The following is a 27,643-nucleotide window of genomic DNA, read 5'->3' on the forward strand; positions in this document are numbered from 1 at the left end:
AAGGTGAAGGGATTTGGAAGCAGCTGGTAACCACAAGATGGCCTCAGGGTTTTTCTTTTGAAAATTAATTTGGGGAAGGTATTCTATAATGTTGTAAAGATTTTGTTGGGTATCCGATGGACATGCGTCCTATTTGGGAGACCACCTCAGGGATACTGTGGATACCTGATCATGGCATTGTACATCAGAAGCTAAACATTAATGAATGCCAACTATAATTTTATATATATAATGTGATGGTTCAGTGTGAGGTCGGAGGGATAGTGGATGGGGGGAGGGGGGTTCACAGTATGAGGGATATAAATGATGAACGTCTAAGTATTACCTTGTTTTGTACACCTGAAACTAATAAATAAATTAATAAAAAAAAAATAGTACAAGGCCATTTAACATTTTTTGACCCTAAATACCATAGCACACTAGGCCTCTTTCCTTAGATACAGACTTGCATACCTACATTGTCTTTTACTTGACCCTTTGTTTCTCATGGGACTGTACAATTTCTCCATGATTCTATCATTTCTACCCTTTCTATCAAAGGATGTTAGTCTCATTCTTCAGCACGCTTCCTGTCTCCCTCCCTAACCCTTTCTGTCTTTAGTTGAGTTCTATGGCCTTAGAGACCGCGTCTGTTTTATTCACTGCTGTATTACCAGCACCTAGCATAACTCTTGGCATAAAGAATTTTTTAAATAAATATTTGTTGAAGGTTTGAATAAAATGTTAAGGTTGGATTTCCTCTGGTTATTTCAAAACCTGGAAAATGCTCCCTACTTTATCTTATTTTTCTTTCCTTTGGAATAAAGTAGATCAATTCAAGGAGTACCAGAGCAGGAACACAGACACCAAACTTTGCAGGACAACAAAAATTGTGAAGAGCATGATTGCTTGTTTCAAATAAAGTGAGTAAACTATGAAAATCTTTCCCATTTTGTAGATATTGACTTGAGTTCCTTACCTGCTATGGATGTAAGAAACGGCCAAGTTTTGATTTTTTTTTTGTAAGAATAAATATTTCTTCCATTTGTTACTTAATAGTCATCAAACTAACTGTTAATGTCAAAATAAAGACACTATCTGTGCCCACGGTAAGGAAATTCAAAGAGAGAAGTACCTTGCATCTTATCATACCCTTCCATGGCTTCTCAGATTTAGCCTGGATGGAAAGAAAAAGCCATGATGAATAGTCTATGTTTGTGTAAATCCTGATCCATGTGCCTTCTGATTCCTCAGATGACTGAGTGGGTGGGAGCACACACATGCATTGTGACAGCATATGAATAAATACTGTCACATGTAAGGCCAGAATCAGGGTGACATAGAGAGAGCAAGTCACAAGTTGTTAGGACTCTAAATTGAAGTTTTGTTTTTATCAGGGCCCAGAGGACCAGAGCCACGTGAAGTCGTGGCCCTTCACCACCACCTCTCCCACACACTGAGAGGAAAATTCAGACATCCATTGCAGTTAGCTGGTCAGATTACTTCTTGTATGTTTCTTGCCTCCACTTCGCTCCACCCTGGGAGACGCCTCTGCTCTGGTTGAGGCTCAGTGAGATCCTTGAATGTAAGATCATATCTTTACCACGTTTCTACCCACACTGCCCCCAAACTTGAAACTCCCAGGGTTTAGCACAAAGCTTAGTAGGTGCTCCATAAATGTTTGTAGACTCAATGAATGAACGAATGTTGCTCTGGCCCAAGGTGCAGCTTCCACACCCTGAATAAATGCATGCAATACTGACGCTGAAGATAGGAAAAGCAATACAACTGACGCTGTTAGAAAATGTTTCTTGTTTATACTGCTGCATCTTGATCTTTGGCTGATCTAAGCACAAAGAAAGCTCTTTCAGTTCAGAGAAACGAGGTTCATGGTGTGTGGGAGAGCTAAGAACAATGGGCTCAATTGATAGACTAGAGATGCTCTCAACTTCTGAGAGCCTGGAAACTCCATGTATAGATCCGTCCCAGAGGGCAGAGCCAAACAAGGGCAGATGGAGAACACAGCTTTCTTGGGAACTGGCTTCTCGTTCCTCTGATGCAAAAATACATTCACTCTATAGCACCCTGAATCAATTCTCCAAAACATGTTGTGTCTTTGTTTGCCAGTGTCTAAAAATAAGTCCCTGTCATATCTTTATTCTCTTTGTCTTAAAGTCATCCAACCAGACTTGCTTGCAGAATATTAATTGTGGTGAAGCAGAAATCAGGAGATTAAATTGAAACTCCTTTTGAACAGAACTCCTCAACTTGTTGCCCCCAGCTAAAGTCTCCTTTCTCTCCAGTCATGCTCCTTGTCAGCTGCAACTATGGGACAATGAATCTACAGCTAATTTTAAGTCAGCTTTCTTTAGGCTGGTCATTAGAGTACTGTTCAAGAATGTCAAATTCTCGCCTGGGCTTCTGACAGGCATTCAATGTGGTGTCCCAAAGTGGGCTAGTGGGCTGGCCAATCAGGGTAGTAGATGTCACTGAATTATTTTAATACCGTCCTGTTACAGACTGTTTAAATTTACATTGCCCTTACCATATCTGCTCTGCCCTCAACATTAAACCTTTCATCCAGTACTTTCCAGATAAAGCTAAACATTACTCGTGTATGAAGTACTAAGGGCTCATTACTGGAAAATTCAAACAATTCAAAGAAAAGCTAACCATAACTAAATCCTAAACACACCAGAGCTGGGCATCATTATCGTAATTAAAGAAGTAACCATGCCTGACTCTGAATTAGCAGAACACTCTTAAACACAATTAAGCAAAATTGGTATCAAGATCTGAGTTCTTGTCCAAGCTCATATATGTATTTATTGGGTTTCTTTGGGTAATATATTTTGCCTCTATTTCTTAGTGTCTCCAGCTATAAAAGTGGAAGTGATTTATCTACTCTGTGTTAGAGACTTATTGTGAGAATGACTTGGATGCCCTGAAAAATAAATGAGTTCCTTGGACAAACACAATAAAGGTACAATTATTCGAGTTCTATTGCCGAGATAAACAGAACAATTCACTAAAAGGACACACTGTTTGATTGAGAACATTCTTATTTTTATTTTCTTTAATTTTATAAAATACGTTTTGTAAGATAAGTTTCTAAAAGTTTATCCTTTATGTGTGTTAAAATTGAAATTCTATATCAGAAATGAAGGAAATACTTTCAGTTGATTAACTCTCTTCTTGTGTGTATATGTGTGTATGTATGCCTGGGAGGTTTTCAGGGAAGGGCTGGTTATTTGTTATATTATTAAATCAAAACAAAACACAAGGTATGGATTACTTCACTTTCCTTGATCTTGATTGGTTTCTTACAGAACCTTTTCCATCTCCTCCCTTTATGCAGCCCGGAAGCTTATCTGGTATACTGGTCTGAAAACAAATATCAAGTATCTTTTTGTAATGATCTTACATCTCCTTAAACGTTGCTGAAACCACTTTAGGAGGGGGAAAAAATCAAATTCTTTACAACAAAAGAACCACCTACAGTCATACCTGTAAAATCTTCCCTTCAATAAATACCAATCAGCCTTTTATTTTTTAACCCAGTTAACAAATGAGAAAGACTGAAACCTGGGAGCTATTCAGGTTTCAAACTCTTTCCACCTTTCCTTTTCTGTGGAAGCTTGCCAGCTGCATAGCTGATGGCTGGTGCATTCAGTTACGTGATCTATGCCAGGAGAGTATAACCTGTATGTTAAATCTGATTCTTTAACACGCCAAGGCAACATTGCTAAATCAAATCATCTCCCACTGGCTAGAAAAAACAATCAACTAATGATTAAAATAATAGCTATTCAAATTGAGGTTTAAATTCACCAAATCTGTTTCTGCAAATGGCAGAATAATTTGTAGAAAATCCCAATAGATGCATGGAACTAGCCAATTTTACATGTCATTCATGGTGTTTAATGTCCAATTTTCATTTGTTAAAGAATCATATTCAAAGAATCATTCTCTATACTTTTCTGATACAACCCCAACCAAGTGATAAACAAACTAGAAAATGTGAAATGTGCGTCATTCTGAAACAAATCAAAATCTTCAAATCACCTACTATGACTGAATGAATAATACCCCGTGAAAAGAGCACCATTGTGAAGATATGACAGGGGCCAGAATACACAACTAATTAACAGAAAAAAGGACGTGCTATCCAAAGAGTTATCTATCCTGTGTCTACCAGAGGGCTGGCTCAGTTTACACCTTTAGACACTAGCAACTGCTGCTCCTCAAGCCAGTCTTTTTTCATCTGAGCTAGTTTCTTTCTATTCTCAGCTCCTTGGAAATCACAGGGTTGTCATGGTAGCTACTCTCAAGAAGAAGGGAGTGAGAAGATGCTGACAACACCCCGTTTCTCTTTTCTAGAGAGGTGTAAGGCCAAGTGCCCCCTCTGTTTACACAGACACTACGCTCCCTTATGCTATAAGTAAGGTTGGCTGAGTTAGGGCTTAAATAGTCTTTTGCCATTGGGGTCAGTGCTCTCTTTCTAAAGGTGAAAGATCCTTGCTTTGACCCCCTTCTCCCAGCTGCAATAGGTAGATGTGGGCAAATGCTCTTCCTGTTTTGCTGGCATTCCTTTTTCCCTTCTATCTTCAGTGATAATAGGGAGACGGAATGTTCTGCTTTGCACACTAAGGAGAATATGTTTGGCCCCTATCGATGGCAAAGGGACCAGGTAAATCCCTTCTCTCTACCTGAACATCTTTCTTTCCACTTTGTTTCCATTAGTGGAAGTACCCTTTGAGAAGAAAACACTTCCTGGTCCTCAGGAGATGCTTGAAAATTGAATTAGAGCCTCCATTTCTTTGTGACTTGCAGTTGGGGAGTCACCATCTTAAGCATTTTTCATGTCTAGCAGGAACCAGCTGTGAAGCAAAATGACTAAAAGAGGTACATAAGAGGGGAGAGTCTACAGAGAGACATTAATCACCACAAGACTCTCCTTTCTTGTTACACTCGTCAAGTAAGAAGAGGGCCAGTCAGTGGCAAAGGCAAAGAGTTAACACGGGGCATGCAGCATTGTAGGCTGTGTGGTTAGAGCCTCGCTATTAGAGAAAGGGACATTTCTACACACAATCAGAACTTGGTGCCTCGGCCCATGAGCTTAAGGACGGCAAAGTTGTAAGTGGCAGCGATCATGAAGGTGAGCTGTAGGGAACAGAAGAGAGAATATGAGTGAGAGTAGAAAAGGAAGCTGTCCCTCCTCCAGTCCTTTTGGGAATGAAGAAGGTCGAAATAAAGTCATAGCTAAATAAAGGGAAAACCCCTGTTCTATAAAAAGCAGCATGCCCCACGCCTTTGCCCTCTGTACTTGATTAGAAGTCCTCTCTGAGGCATTTCCTTCCAATGGCCCAGGCCCAGAGAACAAACACAACAAGGATTTATTCCACACCTATGCTTGGCCTAGCACTGCGTTTTCCTCAGGAAAGTAAACAATGCATGGGCTCTGCCGTCATCCTATATGCATGTCTGAGAGACCTGGAGTCATACGGTGCCTGCTGCAGACGCACAGCCCCACCATGCAGCACAGCCCTCTCATGCTTAATGCATCAATTTATTTCAGAAAATGAGAAGCCACTCGACTCTGTATAAAAAACCTCAGCAGTAGGAGTCAGGAGGTCTGTGAGCTTATCCTAGAACATTCACCACTTGTTCAATGACTTCAGATAAATTGTTTCACCCTTCAATGCCCTAGGTTCTTAATCTCAACAACAAATGCACTACACTGACACTGCATGTAACACCATCAGCAAGATTTGGGACATAGGATCACATTATAGTAATAACAGTTCTCATACTGTTAAGAAGTCCTTCCCAGTATTTTCAGGAGAGTAACTAAATCCCTTGGAGAGTGTCCAAGATAGAGTCCTATTTACAGTATATAGAATTCCAGGCTTTTGGTGGGGGGGAAGGAGGACCATTTTTAGTAATGTTTCAGTGTTCTTCTCATTGATCTGACCAGGGTGTGTTGAGAATTAATTGTAATGTACAACTGCAAAGCATTTGGCAATATTACCTGCTCTGTAAATGCTAAATATCATCATTCTTGACTAATAATCTCTTACCTCCTCTTTCTTCACACCACTCTTCTTGTTCCTGTCTAATTTCTGAAGTAGAATTGCACAGTCCCTACACTTTGAAGTCTCTTCCCAGTAGCTTCTTTCCACGATTTCAAGGCTAGAAGGAATCTGTCTTTTTTCCTTTCAGCATAGCTGGACCCCAGGACCCAGCATCCCAGCATCCCAGCTATCCCAGGACTGTATATTTGCCAGAGTCATTCAAAGACAACTCACCAGAGAAACCAGTGTGGCTGCAGCCCCCACAAATGCAGCAATGAACAGGTGGAAGGTCATTTGGAACTGCAAGAAAATTCAAAGGGAAGAACTGTTTCTTGCAACAGCAAAAATGAGTATTTTTGTAGATTATGCATGCAGCTGTTGTAGATTATTATGCATGGCACCTTTCTGAATGTATTGATATCTTCCTGTGTGTTAATTCTGCATCTCTAAGTTGTCACTTCCCTGAGTGTAGGCCTCCCATTTTTCAATGTACACCATCGCACCTAGCCCCATAGCACCCAGAACACAGAATACTCATACAATATTTTAATCAACTGGTTCCCTACAGTTGTACCTTGGATCCCAAAATTTAAAGTCAATATTTTGTTTTCAAATAAATTATTTACTGCATTCTTCCTCAGGACTTACTTTTATTCCTCTACCTCATTTGTGTACAATATCCACTCTCAATACAGTGTTTTCCTTTTTCAAATGTACTATTTTTTTCCTCCTCATTAGAGATTGAGAAGTTATAAACTGAAGGTGTTTTGTAAAACCCATGAATGTCTCTATGCACAACTCATTTTCTTGATAAGGTTTTTAACTAAAAGAATGAAAATTTTCATTTGGGGGATTTTTACCATTAAGCTCTATTTTTACCTAAATCTACAAATGTCTCTTTTAAGGGAGGAAATCTTGGAATAGAAGTCTTTTCTATGCAGCTCTAGGAAAAATAGATATTTTTACCACCTATGCTCATTGGCTCATGCATATTCAGCCAATATTTTGTAAAAGACAATCTGCTAACTCAAAATCCAGCTAAGAGAAACTGTGGTCCTTAAAATTGAAGGCCATGGGTAGGAATTTGTATGGTATGAGCCACTTCATTGTAAAGTAACCCAAATGGCCCACTCACCTCAGCTGTTTTGCAGATGGACAGAAGGTTGGAGCCACACACCTTGCCGGGGAAAGCATTCCATGGGAGAACACCTAAGTAAGACACACAAGTCAACCAAGGTGAGCTTCATGGAGTCGTGGGGCTACATGGAGATTTCCCTTCAGAGCCCTTCTTCCATCTTTAATCATCCTGGCTGAAAAGTTGGATCCTACTAACAATCAGGTTCCTCTTTTCTAAAGATTTACAAAAAATAGAAGGTGGTATTGAACAGTTGTAAAATCTTGTGTTTGTTATTGAAATGTGCTGCTTCTGGGTTGCGAACTGCAATCAGCTAGGGTAGAGCAGTGCGTACAGCCCAGAAACCCTCCTCCCCTTACTTCCAAGAAGTTTCCTTCCAAGGTAAGAAAACTCTCCAGTTCCAGTGGAAAGGGATTAACAAACTAAGATCCAGGCATCCATACTCTTTTTTTCCCCATAATTACTATCCCCCTTACCCTAAGCACAGAACCAAATATATTGTGCTTCTATAAGGGGATTGGGAAATGAAGGCACCCATGCACTAACTTACCATACATTCTGGCATCTGCACAGAGGCTGCCTATACTGGCAGAGGTCTTGCTGGGGAAGGCAATAGACTGGCAGGTGGTCCAGGTGTTGAAGTAAATGTACACAGGCACAGCAGAACAGGCAAACACCAGGAGCCACACAACGGTCAGGGCATAGGTGATGCCCACAAACTAAAACAATTGACATGAAGTGATTAGAAATGAGCATTAGCCTGCAGACGTCAAAACACAAAGGGAGATCCTGGAGTGGCATGTGCCAGACATGAAACCAAATTCCAAGGATCTCCACCAAATGAAATTAGTAAACAGAACACCTCTGTCAAATGTCATTGGCAGTATCTACTAGAGGACTGGCCCCAAGTGTGACGGAGGGTGGTGGGAATGGGTGGGGGTTGGAGTGAGAAGGATCCCTGGGTTAGAGAGGCTTCAGGAGATTGGGGGGGCATATGAGGTGTGAAGAAATCAAAACAGATCTTGAAAGAAAGTTGTGCCATTTATTGCCTTAGGCTGAGCTTAGAAAATGTTTCTTGTCACCAGAATTTTGATCCCTAGTCATCGAATAAAGCCAATAGGAGATTTAGATTTCAGATCCAAAAAAAAACCTTTCTAAGCCAACTCCTGGCCACAAAAGACATCACCACAACCCACAGATGTTTAGCCCCCAAAGGACCTTTAACTAGAGACTGAAAACCAATGTGTGCTTCAGTAGAAGCATGGATAGCCCTCAGACAAAGATGAAACATAAAATATGCCGATTTATCCTAGTTCCCTCTGGGACCTCCAACAGTGCAGGATCCCAGAATATTGTGAATTTCATCTTGGAGTCAATTATTTAATTTCCATTATCCACCCTCCCTCTCAGATCAGGTACCTACATCTCAATCTCATGGGTAGTATTTTAGACTCTTGAGCAGTCAGATCTACTCTTGTTGTGGTCCCTCCTAGGAGAGGAGTAAAGAGGTACCAATGGATGGCTTAGAAATGGTCTGATTGTACAAAGCATCCCACAAAAATCATGCTTTTCATTTTGAGATGACATTTTCTAGGGAACTTTTCAAAGGTGAGGCGAAGCCAGCTGGGCACCACGTTCTTCCTGATCTTCTCGTTCGGCTGTAGCCATCACTTCTTCACTCAAAAGCCAGGTCCTTGGAGAGGACCCAGCCTTGGGTGAGGATGAGGCCACAGACTAACGCCCAGTTGTCCCCCACCCTTTGTTATTGCCACAAAATCCTGAGGATGATCACCTTGTCGGGATGTCCTAGCCATTTTCCCAAACAATGACACACCCGCTCCAAAGAATGAGCTTGATGTTGGCCTCTGGAACCCCTCCCCTTCTGGCCCCCTGTTACCGTTGCGCTCAGGCCCTTGCCGCAGATGGTGGTCTTGTAGTCGCCAAAGATCTGCCTGACTGCGCCGGTGGTGTAGAAGCCCTCAGCCAGCAGGAGGGCCCCATAAAGGAAGAAGAAAGAGGCAGTTCCATAGATGACATACTGGAAGGCATGGATCCTGCATTAACAGATAGACAAGAGACCAGAGAATCTTATTAATTGAGGAATCAGTTCCCTTCCTGCAGAAGTGAAGTGGACACTTGAGGAAGCATGTAAATAAGGCTAGGGATTCTTTAGAGGAATCACTATGTTCCTCCCCCGTCCAGTCACTGTGCCTCCCCTGAGTTCTCCATACCTACCACTGAGGAGGCTCTAATTCAGTCGATGTTAACCCTACCGAGCAAAAGTTAGAATGCAAGGGAGAAGCAAGGGCAGGCAGGCAGAGCCCTCCTTTCTGAACATGGCACTTTCCCCTCATTTAGGGCTTCAGATGTGGCATAGGTGGAGTCTGCACACAGAGGAAAGACTCAGGAATACTTTCTGGTGCCACACCAATCCCTGGCTAGTCACTAAGGTACTGATGAGTTCTGTATCTCCAAGATGGAGAGAGGGGGAAAAGAGAGGGCTTTGTGTGAGACTACAGGTACTTACACATTGATGAGATACTCGTAGTCCTGGTAGTTTTTGGAGAAATAGGTCTCAATTAATTTTTCTGTGCCAGTGAGTGCTTCATGTCCACAGCCACAGAACAGTGCTACCCCAAAGAAACACAATCCAGTGGCCACCAGGGAAGCAAAGGGGGCCCCTACGAGACATCTTGCACAGCACTCTAACAAGCCTGGGAAAGAAGAAGGGGAAACAATAAGGGATGTACAATAGGAAACTCTAGATCTGCAGGCTTCAGCAATGTGAGATTAACCCGAAAACCATATTTTGTTCCATTCTTGAAAATAAATTTTTACCTTTACTTCACAGAAATTGTGTTTTTTTAATAATCCGTAATTCAAGTAGCAAGCCGGAGAGGTTATGAAATCATTCTCTTCCTTTCCTATCATTCTGATGTGTTTGTTTTAGTCATTCATCAACTCTTACAGAGTACCTACTGTGTACCTAGCATTGTGCTAGGTATTATGTGAAGTGTGAAGACATAAAAGACAGATTCAGCCATATAGGAATCTTGTTTACTGAGGAAGAATGAGTAGGTAGACCTAATATTCTCAACTAACAATTTCAGGCAGTCAAGGAAGTGGTTACAAAGGGTTAATGCACTTAAAGTTCCAGGAAAGGATGAGTACAGAGCCAGAGATATCTGTACTGTCAGACAAGATTTGGGCCTTGAAAAACATTCCAGGTGTGTGTGGCGGGGAGATTTTGGAAATTGTACTCTCCTGGATATTTCTGCACGTTGTGTGTATATGCTGCATGGAATGCTTGATTCTTCTTAGTCTAGATATGCAGCGAACAGTCTAAAGGGATGGAGGGAACTGGCAGAGGACAGGATATGGTAATGGGAGAATTACTATTATTATTCTCAGTAATAAAAGTGCAGGTTTAATAATTTCTGAACATTTTACACAGCTGATCTGTCCCCTGCAGCTTAAACAATGTCCTCATCCTCAGTCTTACATTGCAGTTCTGTCAAAACAGCTACAAAGAGACTTTATACAAAGTCAGAAAAGCCTGAAAGGTCTTTCTGGCATGATGAAAACACACCAGGTTCTGGGAACACAGGTATCTTAAAGTGCTAACGGTCCCTGAGATCCCCAGACCTGCTGAAAAACAAGAAAGGCACACAAGAAGTCAGAGACTCCGAGAGCAGCTGTGCCCCAAGTACCAGCCCCATGCTCTAAGGTGCCACATGGAGTGAAACTTAACAAATTTTAAGTAGATGACTCACTAGATGGGGAAAGGATGGCTCCCTCTGGCCTCTTGGCCTGATCCCCAAAAGGTAGAAGAAATAAAAATGTTAATCTCTTCAGAAAAGAAATACACACACACACACACACACTGATTTTGTATATCTGTTCATGTATCATATAATATACCTGGGTGCCAAAAAACTGTATACACATTTTAAGAGATGTTATCTATGTATTACTTTTCTACCATAATCAATGTTCGCCATAATCAGAAGTGTCTGGACACTGATGATAACCACTTTGAGCACTTCTTGTAATTGCAGAAGTCAAACGTGACTTGTATTCATCTTTTGTTCTTGGTATATACTAAGTATTACAATTTTAATAGTTTTTTCCTTTCTTAAAATGTGTATACATTTTTAGCACCCTCTGTGTATAGATATATGAATGATTTTTGTATTTTTGTGTATATATTATATATATGTGAACTAATTGTACATATGTACACACACACACACAACCAGCAAATGTGCTGAGAAGCTGCTATTTTGGAAAAGCATGTTGGGACTCCTTACAGAAAGAAAATAAATTGTATTAATTTTTTACATTTGGATTTTTATGTGAACCTCACTTGTCTATACCGGGGTACAAGGGATTAGGGAAGTCCTTTGAACGACCTTCTTAATACTAATACAATTTCTTTTTAGCCCTGAGTGTTTGACCATCTGGTGATTTGCATGGCTGAATTGCATCAACGTGAACAGATTCTGAAAGACCAAATTATCTCTATCATGGGAAAACTGAGGTAGAGGCATTTGTCTCTGTTCTCAGAATCACAAAATTAGTAAGTCCTATTACCCATCGTTCTCTAAAATGAGGGCCCTTCCTTGGTCCTCAACGAGCCTGGAAGCTCAAATTAAGCAAAGTAAGTAGTTAACATTTGTAGCAGAACTGAATTTCTTTCCTTTTCCAAGAACTGAAGCTCTGCTGTCAGAAAACTTGGCCTCTATTGGAAGCAGTGTGTAGCAGTGCTGCGGTAAGTGGAGGCAGAGTTTACTTAGCATAAACATTGCAGTAGTGCTTGGTAAGAGTGTCTCATCAGAGCTGGCCCATAGTGTGTGCACACGCACATGCACACATGAATACATGCAAATGTGCACACACATGCATGTATACACCAAGGGAGAACAACACAGCAGTGGAAATTGATCATTGTTCTCAGGAAACATTCCAGAAATTGATCTTCCTCTTTCACAACAGGTTAAGATACTAGATACAGACTATAAATCAAGAAAAGGAGCTTGAAAAAAAATAGCACTGCCATTTTCCTTCTCCGCATATCCAACTCTTCCCCACCCGCAAACTTTTAGACTCTTCTAGTAAAGAAGGCCTCTGAAGCCTGGGGGTGGGGAAAGGGGAAGGTCAGTGACCCCACTGTTCCCTCTCTCCCTAGTACAGGGTCAGGGCTTGGACAGAGCCCTGCATAGCTCCCCCAGACAAAGAAGCCTTGTTTTGCCCTGAGATCTCAGGAGCCTCATTGGTATTCTGCAGGGGCCCACAGGCCTGGGGGTAGGGAGAGGGTCAGACCCAAGGAACAATGGCAGAACTGTTTGTTTAGAGTAAGGAGAGCCATCCACCCTGGCAAGTGACCATCCTGTGCCCACTCACTCACCCCAGATTTTTCACTCTGGGAAGGGCTAAATGTTGGTGCAGGTGTGATCGGGGTAGAGGAACTTGAACACTTGCTACCCAGAGAATTCCACTTTAAGTTTTAGCTGATGCCCCCTCTAGGGTTGTAAAGATGAGCAAAAATCCTCTTTAGTGTATCTGATCCCTGGATCATCATCCAAATAACCAGTGTCATATGTAGTGTGTAGTGTTCTTACTGGGTGACAAAGGGAGCAACGTTGAATCACCAACTGATACTCTTTCTTTTTGCATCCATTTTTCCTCTAGTTTCTTAGAGCTCAAATAACTTAGCACAACCTTTTCTGCTCCACTGCCACTCAAAGCAAGGGACAAGAAGGACATAGGCTTGAATGAGTCTCTAACGTAGAATCAGAAATAAATGGCCCTGGATCAATCTATCACTTTTGAGCTATAAACAGTTCAACAATATCAGCATAAGCATTAGGTGTCCATCTCTTCACAATCAAAATGAAATGTTTTTTCTGGGGGCATTCAAGTTCATCACAAGTGAAGAATTTGCCAGGATGTCCAAGTAAAAAATCAGATTTTGGGTTCCAACTGGGAAGAACTCATAACATGCAAGACATTGTGTTTTCACCAAATTAGTCACCAATCGGGGTGGTCGGTTAGCCCAGTTGGTTAGAGCGTAGTGCTATTAACACTGAGGGTACTGGTTCAATCCCCACATGGGCCACTGTGAGCTGCGCCCTTCTTAAAAAAAAAAAATGTAGTCGCCAATCAAAACATTCTGAGAAAAGTCCATTGGGTTCATTTCTCACAGGCCAAGACATGTCCATTAGAATGTGAGAATAAGAGCCTAAAGCCACAGGACCCTTTCATTTCAGAACCCTTCATGGTTGAAAGAGTATGGGTGTGATTCAAGAAGGCTGTGAGGGATTCTGGAGAAGTTCCTTGGCTCTCTAGAGAGATAGTCTTACATTTCCAGGCTAAGTACATCTTGCGACATAGTAGAGTTGGCATAAAAGAACTACATGATAATAATATTACCCAATGCAACTCAACTGAATTAAACCAACTGACTTTAATGAGAGGTCATAGAGAAAAATAATGACCCTCCCCAGTGTTTTCCTTTCCTTTCTGTTTATGTGGATTCAGTACCATTATTACACACCTTAGCAGCAACCTAGATACTATGAGAAACAAAAGGGAACTATAAGGTCCAGTCTCTTTCTTCAAAGACCCGTCAGTCTTGAGGAGAGAACAAACTTATGTCTGTGAATCAAAGACCAAAGCTACCTATTATCTAGTGTTAAAATGTATATGACCAAGTCCCATGGGCAAAAGGTAAGCAAAGGGGAAATAGTCAGTGTTGACTAGATTTATCTGTAAACTCCCCATATTGTGACAGAACTTCGAGCCCTTCTCACTAATGATCTTCACAGGAGCCTGACAAAGAGCAACAGGACTGTTGTGACTTTTATCTAGATCTGTGTCCATCCAAGGGACTGTGTTGATCATGATGCTGTCTCTTTAAGCAAGATCCGAAAGCTCCCAAGCCCTCCCTCCTTTCCCGTGCCCTGGGTGTGCCTCAAGGACCAGCTCCATGGTGGAAATTCAGTGTGAAGCTGGGAACTCATCAAAGGAAGGAGAGGAAGGGCTTTCATCGAAAGGGATGGTAGAAAGAGACCAATTGTGCCTTGCACAATTCCCAGCCTGTCCCTTGAACCCAGCTGACAAAGGGATAGAACTCTATACAATAGAGCTAAACAACAGGCAGGCTCATTGAGTAAAAAACTGGCCCCATCTCCCTAGGTCTCTAATCTGTACTACAGTCTTACTCTCCTCCCAGAACCCACCCCTTAACCTCACTCCATGAACAGAGGCCTCCTTGATTAGGGCCTATACGCAGTTAACAGGGCCAAGATGCTAAAGTAGCCGTGACTGGTACTGGGGATGGGTGGGGATTAGTGGGTGTGTTCTAAGGGTAAAACAACAATTATCAGGAGGTACCAGAGACAAAGACTTTTGCTTCTGGCCTTATCCTGGTCAGACAAAGCCCTGTCTATAATCTTGTCTTTCCTACATGAAATCAGCACTTATACAACATCCAAGGGCTGGAAAGGGGCCTCGCAACCACTAGGGCATGGGAATCCAAGCCTGCTGGTTAGTCAAGTCACATGGACAGAGTTAAGTCAAAAGGAATCTCAGCCTCCTCTTTGAACAAGTATTATTATTGCTATGGCAACAACATCTGGGCCACCTTGTTTCCTATATTACCCACTCCTCCCCAAACACACACACACACACCAATTTATGCCCAAACGTTGGTAGACTAGGGCAGAAGCTTGATTGTTAAACTCTATCCCTGACACATCATTTTTACCTTGCCCACATATGGGAAGGTGAAAGAGAAGCACCTGACACTTAGCTAAGAGACAACAGTTTTCATACCTTATTCCTTCGGTCAGTCTCCCACCAATTCCTCCTCTCTCCTTACGTGAAGTGTGAAGCTGACCTGGGGAACTTTGTTCTCTTCCTTGGGATGTCACTGACTCTTTTCCAGAGTCCTGGAAAAGAGCTCAGAAGCCAGCACAAAGCTGAGAGATCACCCTTAGGACCATTTAAAAATAGCCAAGGAGAAATTAATCAATCAGTACTTGCTGGGCTTTTAATGAAAGTTTGGCACTGGGTAGGCCCTGACAGAGAGAAAAGAAGGGAACACTGCTGTTTGCCTGCCATGGCTGATGTGACCCTTCCTGATCAAGTCACTGCCCTGAGTAGAACTTCCCTGGATCTGAAGTTCTGTGGGCAAAGAGGGCATTTCTACTGTTGTTTTCCTTCAAGACCAATAACTATACCCTGAGGATGGTTTTCAGGGTTTCAAAATAATACACAAAAAGACAACAAGAGAAAAAAGATGCCACTGGCTGGGGTTCTGCCTTGATGGGTTTGGAAACTATACTTCCTCTCCCACCCATCTTCCAGGGGTTTCTTGAGTCTATTACTACTTAGCTTTGAGAGAGTAGTTCTAGTTGTCAGGCTGTTGAGTAAACTGGTTTTCCTAGCGCAAACCTAGGATGAAAGCCCCTTGAAGCAGAGCAAACTTTTCTATCAGCCTGGCTCCCCAAGAGCTCCTCTGGCTTTGCAAGGCCAAGGTCAGAAGTGGGGTAGGGAAGACTATCTGTGATCATTTCAGTCACTGTCTCTAAGACGCATAAATGAACGTGCTGGTTAGGATCTGGTTGCTTTTTAGCTCCTGGCATTCTTATGGCATTTTTGCTGTCATGGTGGGACTCAGTTAGTCTTCAGGTGTTTTGTAAAACTGGACCCCTGCTCCGCCTATACACTTTTTGCCCGGGCTACACCCACTTACTCTGAGCCAGCCAAAACTACACTGTTCGGCAAACGGCCACCATTAGAGAGAAGCATCACAGTCTGATTACCAGGGTAACAGCCACTGTTCTCAGAAACAGGCTTGCAGAAGCCAACATTTTGCTCTTCAGTAATGGCATTGTGTAACCGAGCAGAGAATAATCAGCTACTTCTCTTTGGCTCTTTTGCAGTTCCGTTGTTCTACCAAAGACTCATTTAGAACATCCTCCTCCCAAGTCGCGACAAGATTTAATGAACTATCATTTTCCCCATAAACCTTTTGTGCAGACACTACTAAATTCAGTATTCCTCTTTACTTCCAATCCTATGGGATTCTATATGGTTGAGGTAGTGAGCTCCCTGTTCCTGGAGGTGATTAAGAAGAGGCTGTAGGAATGTTTATTTGGCTGTTGTAGAAAGGACTCCTGCATTGAGATTTGGCTCAGACAGCTTCTAAAGTTCCTTCCAACCCCAGATTCCATGATATAATTTGTCTACTACAATTGTTAAACAGCTACTCACTCCACTTCAGAAGTAGTAACAGTTCAGTTCCTTGTTGGGGATGGTCTATTATTTACAAAGTATCTGAGGTACTTTGTTATTGAATAACTGAAAACTCAATGACTACTCCATCATATGCACCTGGCCCAAGTATCTCCCACCATCACAATCTGGGCTACAATACGGGACCTCAACTCTGCCTTTATCTGTGGCAATCTCCGCGGAGGATATCATCCAGCTTCCATAACAGGAAACTGTCCCTGTGGTCATCTTATTTGTTCCTGTCTTTTCCTTGGGGCTGTAACTGCCTGAGGAAGTAATATTCAGCATGCTTCTTTACTCACGCTCTGTTTTTAATTCACAAACTACCCAATCAGCTGCCCTAACATTAGGTGGCATTTCTGATATTACCTTGGGCAAGAATTGAGTTTCTCCAATATTTGCCTCTCACCTGGCCACACTCAATTGGTCAAATGATTCTTACCCAAGTGTACAAAGTACAGACCAAAAAAAAAGAAAACAAGAAAAATAAAAAACAACCACTTTGGAAAAAGTAAGAGTCAGCCTGCACACAAGTTATTGTATAATAATCAGCATTATCATGATTTACAATTGTTATAGAGCTTGCCCATTTTCAGAGGACTTTCACATTTTTATTACTTGATTTTCACAACCCGAAAAGTACACAAAAGAGTTGTGATCCCCATCTTCCAGATGAAGAAGTGATGACTCACAGTGACCTACCCAAGGTCATGAAGTTCATAAGTGGCAGATCTGGGATTCCAACCTGGTTGTGTTGGCTAGTCCAGTGCTCTACCCACTTAATTATCCTGCCTGAACACATGCTTCCAAGAACTCTTTCGGTGTTTCAGGATGAAACAATCTAAAGGCTGACACCAGCTTAACAGAATTGAAAACCTATCTTCCTGGATGCTCCTTGAGTCTTCTGGGTACTACATTTGATGGTGAATACACAGGGCAATTGACTTTCATTTCATTTAGGATGCATTCAAGCTGCTACTCTTATTTTGCCAGATGGGAGCAATGTCTACACATCTCTGTGGCATACTGTGTGAACAAAGACTCTTGTGCTCTGCACACCTTGCTCTGAGTAGACACTACCAGAGACCAGACCTCGTAGCTTCTCTCTTTTATCATGAAACCTAGAGAAGCCCTCAGTACTCAACCAAGTCAGCAAGATCCCTAAGGTCCCTGCGGCCTCCTTGTCAAAGCAGGGATTTAGAGTCTGGGCCATGCCCTCAGGAAGGCTAAGTCTGTGATATTTGCTAGATATGGTCACCCATATACATGCACACACGTGCACGTACACATGTACACACACACACACACACACACACACACACACCTACTCATATCCATTCCCTGTGGTAAAGCCATTGAAGACTTTATTTTCATTTCCTGAACTGAGACTGGCCTCTTCAGCTATGGCCAAGCCTCAATCCAACTTGCCCAATTCTCCAGTTTCCTACTGTTGCAAACAGGTCCAAATTTTGTATCAAGCAAGCAGTTATTTAGCATATCTGAGGTCTAGCCAGCACTCAGTTGCTTCCAGCAGAACCAGGGATGTCAGCTGACCTGGCCATTACCAGGGCCTGGGAACCAGGGTGAAAGAGAAGGTAGAAGGAAGTGAGGGGGTAGGAGGACACATGACCACATCCAACCCGCCGGGCACTCTCTCCAAGGACTCTCCACGCACTGCTCGAATTATTTGGCAATAAAGCATCAATCTTAGTACAGCAGAGGAGTTAATCCAACTGAGTACTAAGGAATTAAGAAGAAAACAAGTGCCAAAACACAACTCATCTAAACTATTGAAAACCCGGAACCCCAAAGTTGGAAATTCTCTTGAGCATTCCTGTGCCTGCTTGAATCTTCCATACTAAAGTTTTTGAAACTCACCCATGGCTTTGGGACTCTGACTGCAATTGTAGCCGGCTGGCTAGTCTGCTTTGCGGCTGACTTTGTGCAGCTGGAAGGATCCTGGTCTCTCCAGTCTCCTTCTTCGGTCCTTTACTTTTTCTCTCTGAGTATCTTTGTCCTCTTCTCCAGCAATGAAAAGGGCTTTCTGATTGACATCCAACCCCCTTAAAGGGACAGGCCCGCTTTCCTCCTCCTCTCCTCCTCCCCTTCTCCTCCTTTGTCCCCACCTCCTCGGGGATACTCCCTTCTCTAAGGGCTCCATCTTCTCTTTCTGCCTTTCACTGCCAATTGTTTCATTTTCTTTTTTTTCCTAAGACTTGTCTGTGTGGAATTTCACTTTGCTGAAGAGACATCTGGAAATGTGATTTTGGGGTGGAAATAAAAAGAAGAGGTCCTGGAAGCCTCCAACTGATCTTCAGATCTATTTGGTGTAGGATGTGGCCGCACAAGTGTCAGAAGCCATGAAAATGGTAGCTCTGGTGAAGGGTCAAGGTCAAAAATCCACATGCTATCTCCCAGAGTCTTTCCAACTCTGCCCCCAAACCCACTCCTCACTCATAGCTGCTTTTGGCCTTGTCCACCTTTCCCTTCACCTGACTCCTTAGCAAATAAGCACCCACCCCTTCCACCCAGCTCCATAAACACAATACAGAAAAATTTGTCTTTTAAAATAATTTTCTCCAAATCCTCCAACTGAATGAGGACAAAATACAAGCTGTTAATTCCACAAACAGATTATGATGAAGCTGGAGGAGGCTAGAATTATAATAATTTTATCGAGAGGACAACAGAGACCCAGAGAGGGGGCAAGACCTGTGCAGGTTCACAGAACAGGCTAAAGAAAATGTCAGAGTTAGGAATGTGGGTGATTTCCAAGGAGGGTAATTGACTTTGAGACAAGTCAAGAACATGATCTGGGAATCACGTAGTCAGTATCCCATCCCGAGAATTTAGTATCATCAGAGACCTGAGGCCAGGCTGGTGAGAGGCAGGGAGTGGGTTGGGGTGAAGCAGCGGGTGACAGTGAAGGTGGAGAGAAGGCGAAAGTAAATATAGTGCTTGCCTCAGAGAAAGAAACACTAAGAAAAAATGGCCAAGCAGCAAAAATAGGGGAATAATATATGAAATCTGCTTTACCAATAATAGGTGTTTCTAAAGACTATGAAGGTATTTGAGTGCCCAGGGCCAAGTGGGATTAGCCAGGGAAGGTTTTCTATTATAGAAGAGGTGAATCTTAACCAGTGTCTATCTAGGCTCCTTGTTAGTGTTCTCTATCCCTTCAGGAGCCTCAGAAAGGCATAAATCTCTTGAACCTGAGGCCCACATCCTACCATGGGTGGCCTGTAAGGAAACTGGTTGGCAAATAACTGGAGGAATACCTGTTGGAAGACTCCAAGGAAAGAAGGTATGGACCCCCAGAGTTTTTCCTATGGCTTTTCCTTGGAGTCAGAAAGGAGAGGAAGGAGGTGCTGAATAGAGCTTAGAATCTTCCTGTTGCGGGAGAGAGCAAGATTGTGTCTTATAGTTTTCTCTTTGAGCTGTGACCTTGGACTTGTTTCTGGCTTGCGCTCTGTCATTAGGAAAAGAGTGAGTCTCATGCAGATGCCCTTGTGGGTCTACCAGAGTCCTGCATCCTGCAGTGTTTAAGGCTCTTATAGCAGCTCAAGGAGAAAGGACCCCTGTGAAGGCTGCCTCTTTTGCAAAACAGTACAGTAGGCTTCCAGAGCAGATCAGACTTAGGCAGTATGACTGAGGGTACAGAGGCCCAGGACATCTGACCTCACCAGCCTTTCTCTCCAGCCATAGATTTTACCTGCTGAGGTAGATTGTGCCAACAATTAACTTCTTGATGGTTCCTGTCAGAATGGTCCTGGAGGAGAAGGAGGATCAAGAGCAAGAAATCCCCAGATGTGTGCCCTCAGCTCCTCAGATGACAGAAGGAACTGAATCCAAACTTTGGGAGTTCTGATTTAAGGATGAGGGAGATGTTTTTTCACAGCCTGAATAGATGAGATAGCCCTGCATGCAGGGGACATTGCTCATGCTGAGCCCTCTCACAAATCTGCCCCTGGATTCTCAGCAGCAGCAGCTCTGGGGACTCCTTGGCTGTTCAGAAAAAAAGATGTATTCCCAATAAACCCGCACATACCGAATTTTCCACTATGGTGACCTACCACACATTTCTCTTCTTCTTTCCTCCATCTCTATTGCCTTACTATTCATGCTGTCTTTCCCCAAGTCTCAATCTCTCTGTGTCTCTGTTTCTCCATCTCTGTTTCTGTTTCTTTTTCTCTCTCTGCACTCCTTGATGGAGTACGTCTTCTTGTCTCCATCTTGTTCTTATGCCCAGGAATGGAAAAGGGGCTCGGCCAGGTGACTGGCCCGGTGTCATGCTTACTGTCCTTGGTGCCTTAAGATTCCCAATTCCCCAGAATCTAGCATGCTGCAGGCAGTTACTCTGGAGTCCTGACACTCTGCCTCAGCACCCACTCACCACCCCTTCTCCTGAGCCTTTCCCACAGCCTTCATAGGGTTTCTGGTTTCCAGATTCTCAAGGGGACTTTTTTATCCACCCAACCCCACCTATTTCTGTGATTCTGTTTCCAATGGTTCTACTGGGTGCCCTTGGCAAACTGTTTTCCAGTCCAGCTGGGTACCCAGCAGTGCCCAGGGATTCCTCAAGAGGGCACTGCCAGCCTTCTTGGTGGCAGCCTGCTGCCTGCACTGGGTGCCTGTAGGAACAATGCAAGATTTTAGTAAACAGTTGGCTTCACGCAATTCTGATAGCATCTCAGAGGATCTTGGCCCCCTTGATCATAGCTTACTTTGGTTGCGCAGCTTTCTTGCAAATAATTCCAAAACATTTGGGTATTACCCTCCACTCTCTGCTCTGTGATCCCACAGTACCTGGTTTTTGAAGGCCACTGGACGTGTGGGTTCTCTTTGCTCCGTTGTATAGAGTGAACTCTGAAACTCAGGGAAGTGAGTTTCTCCCAGGAAATTAAATAAGGGCTCAAGTGCCCAATCTGGTGGTCCACTTCTCCATGTCTACATAAAAGATCGCAAAAGGCAACAGAGAAGGCACAATACCAGTGAAAGCTGGGGGGGGGGGTCACCTGCCAGCATTTGGACTCCTGGAGCTGAGGTTCTGCTTCTCCTCCCCAAGATAATGTCTTCCCAGATCAACCTTAGGAATGCAAGAGGCTTCTTCTTACAGCTTTTCTAGCCCTGACACAGAAGGCTGGCTGGCTGGCTGGCTGGCTGGCAGGCAATATATTATGCTCTATGTACTTGCTGATAGAACTCCCCACACCCAACCTCATGCCAATTGGCTTTGCCGTGCCTTTTTGGCCAAGAGAACTGAGGGATGAGGGCTACAGATGTCACATACTTTGAGCTGGTTTGGGAGGGGGAGTGGAAGCTGCTCTTCTTCCTCTCCTGAAGATTCAGGGAGCAGTGCAAGGATGGATGGGGGCAGGTGATGAGTTGGATATGTATTCGGGAAGGGGAGATGCCCATGACTTGGGGATAAGTGCAGGGAAGACTGGAAGCCAAAATAGTCAGATTAATAAACCCAGGAGAGGAGTGCCTGGAGAGCACCAATCAGCTACTAGCACCATGGATAAATCAGTAGTCCACATAATCCACCTCCACCAACATGGAAATTTGGCCAGCTTTGGCACAGTGGGCCCTGCAGAGAGGTGGCATGATCTCTTGATATGATCTCTGAGCACAGCAGAAATACTTCTATTGTCCTTGGCTGTCAAATAACTAACTCCTGAGGATCAATGTTCTATGTTCCATTTTTCTGATGGGGTACAGAGGCAGCTTTCCCAATGCCACCCAGCAGGCAAGGGACAGAGCCACTCCAAGGTAATGCATCTCTCCAGACTCACATTGCTTGAAAGATTGTGCTGCTCCAAAAGAATATCTGAATAGAAAGCCTCTGCCCTGAGCAAGAAGAGCCACTGGGAGGATGAACAGGCTTCAGGCTGCTGTGGCCCGAGTCTCCAACTCTCTACACTTCTCAGGCTAGCGGGAGGCCCATGTTAGAAATACAGGCAGGGCAAGTGGCATGCAGTTTATAAGATCCGTGGGATTCCAAATCAGTCAGTGGGGATCCGACAATATTAAGGACTTTGTTACATTTGTTAGGCATCGTAATAGCATGGTGATGGTGGCTTTAAAAGTTTCTTTAACGAACGTCATCAAAATGGTGGCATGATGTGAACCTCTGTAAAGCCGCCATGGAATTTATAACTAATCGTACAACAATAGCTCCACAAAGGACTCCCTGCACAGCAGACAGGCAAGAAGAACAGGCCCACTACTGAATTCACGTAAAGGTAGGAGAATCGCGCGAGCCGGGAAGGAGGGAAGGGAGAAGTGCAGAGACGGAGCCGCCAGTGCATGACGCAGACCAAGCTCAGTGCTCCGAGCTGGCAGCATCCCGGAAATACGGCAGCTGCGGGAGAGGGAGGAACTTGGACTGCTAGGGCTCCGTTCACGGCCCACAGGGCTGAGGGGGCAGCATACAACAAGGCTGAACCCAATGCGCACGGCAGAGACCTTGGAGAAAAGACTGAGGGAAGAAAGCTGAAAATGGTGGTTTAAGGCCTCACTGCCTCAGAGAACGGAAGCCTTAGGCATTGAGACTAGCCACCCCCTCCCTACCCTCCCAGAGATCGCCCCGCCCCCACCTGCCCGGTGCTAGAAGCGATAAAGTAGCAGTGTCGGATCAAAGGACAGGATTTTTGCTGTTCTGAGAACTGTGGACCACAGACACAGATTCGCAGCCCAACTAGTTCCGCCAAAGGGGAGGGAGCTGTGGAAGCGGGACCCGCTGTGGTGGTGGTCACCGCCATTGCTCTGGGCCACCTCTCACAACTCACCCCGCTCCTGGCTCCACCTATCTGGGCAATCCCTGCAGGAGTAAAGAGAACTACTGAAACATATGGGCTCTGAATCTGGTGCACAAAGAGCTTTGGAACTTCAAAAGCTCTCCGCGTACCCACAGGGATGTGGCGCCCTATGACCCAGGAGAACTGTTAACACAGGAGAAGCCCCTTTCCCAGGGAATCCCCCCATTGTGTGAGAAGCTGGAATAGTGCAGAGAAAACATAGTACTACTGTGTGAGAGAGGGGGAAAAATGCTGCAGTCGGAGAGAAAATAAAACATTCTACCAACAAGTATTGGAAAACAAAAGAAAGACCTCTTTCTATGAACCTGTTGCAGAAACCACTCCTGTAGATGTCTAGGAAGAGAAATAATAAATCAGTAATTGCCATGAATAACCAAGGCAACAAGACAGCTCAGAAAGAAAGTGAAAAGTCTCCAGAAAAGGAACTTAAAGATATAGATATATGTGACTTAAAAGACAAAGAATTCAAGATTGCAGTTCTGAAAAATCTAAACGAGATGCAAGAAAACACAGAAAGGCAATTTAATGAACCCAGAAACGCAATCAAAGAACAACATGAGCATTTTACGAAAGAGATTGAAATTTTAAAAAAGCACCAAATGGAATTTCTGGAGATTAAGAACTCAATAGAAGAAATTAATAATGACATAACCAGCTTACGTAATAGAGTTGACCAAATGGAGAAAAGCATCAGTGACATCGAAAACAGAAACCTGGAAATTACAAAGATGGAAGAAGAAAGAGACTTGAGACTTAAAAGAAATGAACGAACTCTACAAGAACTTTCTGACTCTATCAGAAAGAGCAATATAAGAATAATGGGCATACCAGAAAGAGAGAAGGGAACAGAGAATATATTCAAACAACTAGTTGATGAGAACTTCCCAAACCTGTGGACAGAACTGGATCCTCAAATCCAAGAAGCAAATAGAACACCTAATTACATCAATCCCAACAGGCCTTCACCAAGGCACATTGTATTGAAGCTGTCTAAAATCAACGACAAAGAATCCTCAAGGCACCCAGGGAAAAGAAGACGGTAAACTACAAAAGAAAGCCCATTAGATTATCATCAGATTTCTCAGCAGAAACTCTATAAGCCAGGAGGGAGTGGAACCAAATATTCAAACTATTGAAAGAGAGAAATTATGAGCCAAAAAGAATATATCCAGCAAAGATATCCTTTAGATATGAAGGAGGAATAAAGACCTTTCCAGACATACAGGAGCTGAGGGAATTTTCTAATATATGACACGCACTACAAGAAATACTAAAGGAGGCTATTCGACCACCATCAACAGGGACAATTTGTGGCAACAAAAAAAGGGAGAGAGTAAAGGCCTGAACCGGAATATGGGAATGGAGAAAGTAAGAGTGCTGAAAAAAATGGAATACTCTAAATATCAAACTATCTTTTACATAAACTTAACGGTAACCACTCAAAAAAAATCCAGAACTGAAATATGGACTGTAATAAAAGAGGAAACAGAGGGAAACATCATAGAATACCTCACACAGAAATAATAGACAACAACGAAAAGGCAAAAAAACAATTCAAACACAGCCTTACCTGAAAACTAAAGATAGAATGACAGAAAATCCTCACATATCAACAATCACCCTAATGTATATGGACTAAATTCGCCAATAAAAAGGCACAGAGTAGCAGATTGCATCAAAAAAATAAACCTAACCATATGCTGTCCCCAAGAGACACATCTCAGCTACAAGGACAGGCACAGACTCAAAGTGAAAGGGTGGAAATTGACCCTAGAAGCAAATGGTACCCAGAGACAATCAGGTGTAGCCATAATGATATCAGATGAAACAGACTTTAGGGTGAAAAAGGTAACAAGAGAGAAAGATGGACATTTCATAATGGTAAAGGGGACTCTACAACAAGAAGACATAACAGTCATCAATATTTATGCCCCCAATCAGGGAGCACCAAAATATACCAAGCAACTACTAACAGAACTAAAGGGAGAAATTGACCAAAACACAATTATACTAGGGGACTTAAATATATCATTGACAGCTATGGATAGATCATCCAAACAAAAAATAAATAACAAAATAGCAGCCCTAAATGACACATTAGATGAAATGGACATAATTGACATATAGAGCACTTCATCCTAAAGCATCAGACTATACATTCGCTTCGACTATACACCGAACATTCTCAAGGATAGACCATATATTGGGACATAAAATCAGCCTAAGCAAATTTAAGAAGATTGAAATCATACCAAGCTTATTCTCTGACTACAAGGATTTGAAATAAGATATCAACTGTGAAAAGAAAGCAGAAAAAACACAAATCCATGGAGATTTAACAACATACTTTTAAAGAACGACTGGGACAAAGAAGAAATTAGAGGAGAGATCAAAAGATACACAGAAACAAATGACAATGAAAACACATCCCACAAAAATTTTTGGGATGCTGCGAAAGCAGTTTTAAGAGGGAAATTTTTAGCATTACAGGCCTATCTCAAGAAACAAGAAAAATCCCAAATAAACAAACTCATGTTACACCTTAAAGAACTAGAAAAAGAAGAACAAGTGAAACCCAAGGTCAGCAGAAGAAAGGAAATAACAAAAGTCAGAGCAGAACTAAATGAAATAGAGAACAAAAAGACAATACAAAAATTAATGTGACAAAGAGGTTGTTCTTTGAAAAGATTAACAAAATCGACAAACCCTTGGCTAGACTCACTAAGATAAAAAGAGAGAAGACACTAATTAACAAAATCATAAATGAAAAAGGGGGAGTTATCATGGACACCACAGAAATACAAAGGATCATGCAAGAATACTATGAAGGCTATATGCCACCAAATTCAATAACCTAGAAGAAATGGACAAGTTCTTAGAAACCTATAGCCTTCCAATGCTGGACCATGAAGAACTGGAAAATCTAAACAGACCGACCACCAGTAACGACATTGAATCAGTCATCCAAAACCTTCCCAAAAGCAAAAGTCCGGGACCAGATGACTTCACAAGTGAATTCTACCAAACCTTCAAACAGGATTTAATACCAATCCTGGTCAAACTCTTCCAAAAAAATGAAGAAGAGACAGCACTCCATAACTCATTTTATGATGCCAACATTACCCTGATACCAAAACCTGGTAAGGACAACACAAAAAAAGAAAACTACAGAACAGTATCTCTGATGAACACTGAGGCAAAAATCCTAAACAAAATTCTAGCAAATCGAATACAACAATGCATTAAAAAGATTATTCATCACGACCCAGTGGGATTCATCCCCAGGGCACAAGGATGGTACATCCGCAAATCCATCAATGGGATACATCACATAAACAAAATAAAGGATAAAAATCATATGATTATATCAATTGAAGTAGAAGAAGCATTTCACAAGATACAACATCCATTTATGATTAAAACACTTAATAAAATAGATATAGAAGGAAAATACCTTAACATAATAGAGGCCATATATGACAAGCCCTCAGCTAACCTCATTATTAATGGTGAAAAACTGAAGCCCTTTGCTCTACGTTCAGGAACACGACAGGGCTGTCCCCTATCACCTCTGGTTTTCAACATAGTGTTGGAAGTCCTTGCCAGAGCCATCAGGCAAGAAAAAGAAATAAAAGGCATCCAAATTGGGAATGAAGAAGTTAAATTGTCACTCTTTGCAGATGACATGATGCTACATATAGAAAACCATAAAGTCTCCACCAAAAAGCTGTTAGAAACAATCAACGAATACAGTAAAGTTGCTGGCTACAAAATCAACGTACAAAAGTCCATTGCATTCCTATATACTAGCAAAGATATCTCAGAAAAAGAAATACAAAAACAATTCCCTTTGCAATTGCAGCAAAAAGAATAAAATACCTAGGAATAAACTTAACCAAGGATGTGAAGGACCTATATGCTAAAACTATAAGACATTTTTGAAAGAAATTGAAGAAGAGACAGAGAAATGGAAAGACATTCCGTGCTCATGGATTGGGAGAATCAACATAGTTAAAACGGCCTTATTACCCAAAGCAATATACAGATTTAATGCAATCCCCATCAAAATCCCAATGGCATTTTTTAAAGAAATAGAACCAAAATCATCAGATTTGTTTGGAACCACAAAAGACCCCGAATAGCCAAAGTAATCTTAAGAAAAAAGAACAATACTGGAGGTATCGCACTCCCTGACTTTGGCTTGTACTACAGGGCTACAATAATCAAAACAGCATGGTATTGGCAGAAAAACAGACACATAGACCAATGGAATAGAATTGAGAATCCAGAAATAAAACCACATAAATATGGACAGATGATTTTTGACAAGAAGC

The 27,643-nt window shown here is 42.5% G+C and overlaps 1 protein-coding gene across 2 annotated transcripts; it reads right to left on the bottom strand.

Annotated features, from left to right (window-relative positions):
- Positions 1–3,023: 3,023 nt before the first annotated feature.
- On the bottom strand, positions 3,024–18,731 carry PLP1 (proteolipid protein 1). Of its 2 annotated transcripts, none has more exons than XM_081043510.1 (7): positions 18,367–18,731; positions 9,716–9,902; positions 9,086–9,242; positions 7,739–7,907; positions 7,189–7,262; positions 6,288–6,353; positions 3,024–5,142 (listed from the first exon to the last, which is right to left on the bottom strand). In XM_081043510.1, exons 1-7 carry the CDS (start codon positions 18,368–18,370, stop codon positions 5,071–5,073), a joined length of 729 nt encoding a protein of 242 aa, XP_080899636.1. In that variant the 5' UTR covers positions 18,371–18,731; the 3' UTR covers positions 3,024–5,070. The 2 variants fall into 2 exon arrangements, with proteins under 2 accessions (XP_080899636.1, XP_080899635.1); XM_081043509.1 differs by having other exon boundaries at positions 8,981–9,242; positions 18,367–18,514.
- Positions 18,732–27,643: the final 8,912 nt, after the last annotated feature.

The sequence above is a fragment of the Rhinolophus hipposideros genome (assembly GCF_964194185.1).
Source record: "Rhinolophus hipposideros genome assembly, chromosome: X".
Classification (NCBI taxonomy): domain Eukaryota; kingdom Metazoa; phylum Chordata; class Mammalia; order Chiroptera; family Rhinolophidae; genus Rhinolophus; species Rhinolophus hipposideros.

What these genes read in the sequence shown, in the direction of transcription:
- PLP1 (XM_081043509.1), bottom strand. An exon ending in TACGAGTATCTCATCAATGT is followed by an intron (nt 9,243 to 9,715) that starts GTAAGTACCTGT and finishes CTGTTAATGCAG; the next exon opens with GATCCATGCCTTCCAGTATG. An exon ending in GGCTAGGACATCCCGACAAG is followed by an intron (nt 7,908 to 8,980) that starts GTGATCATCCTC and finishes CAATTGTTTTAG; the next exon opens with TTTGTGGGCATCACCTATGC.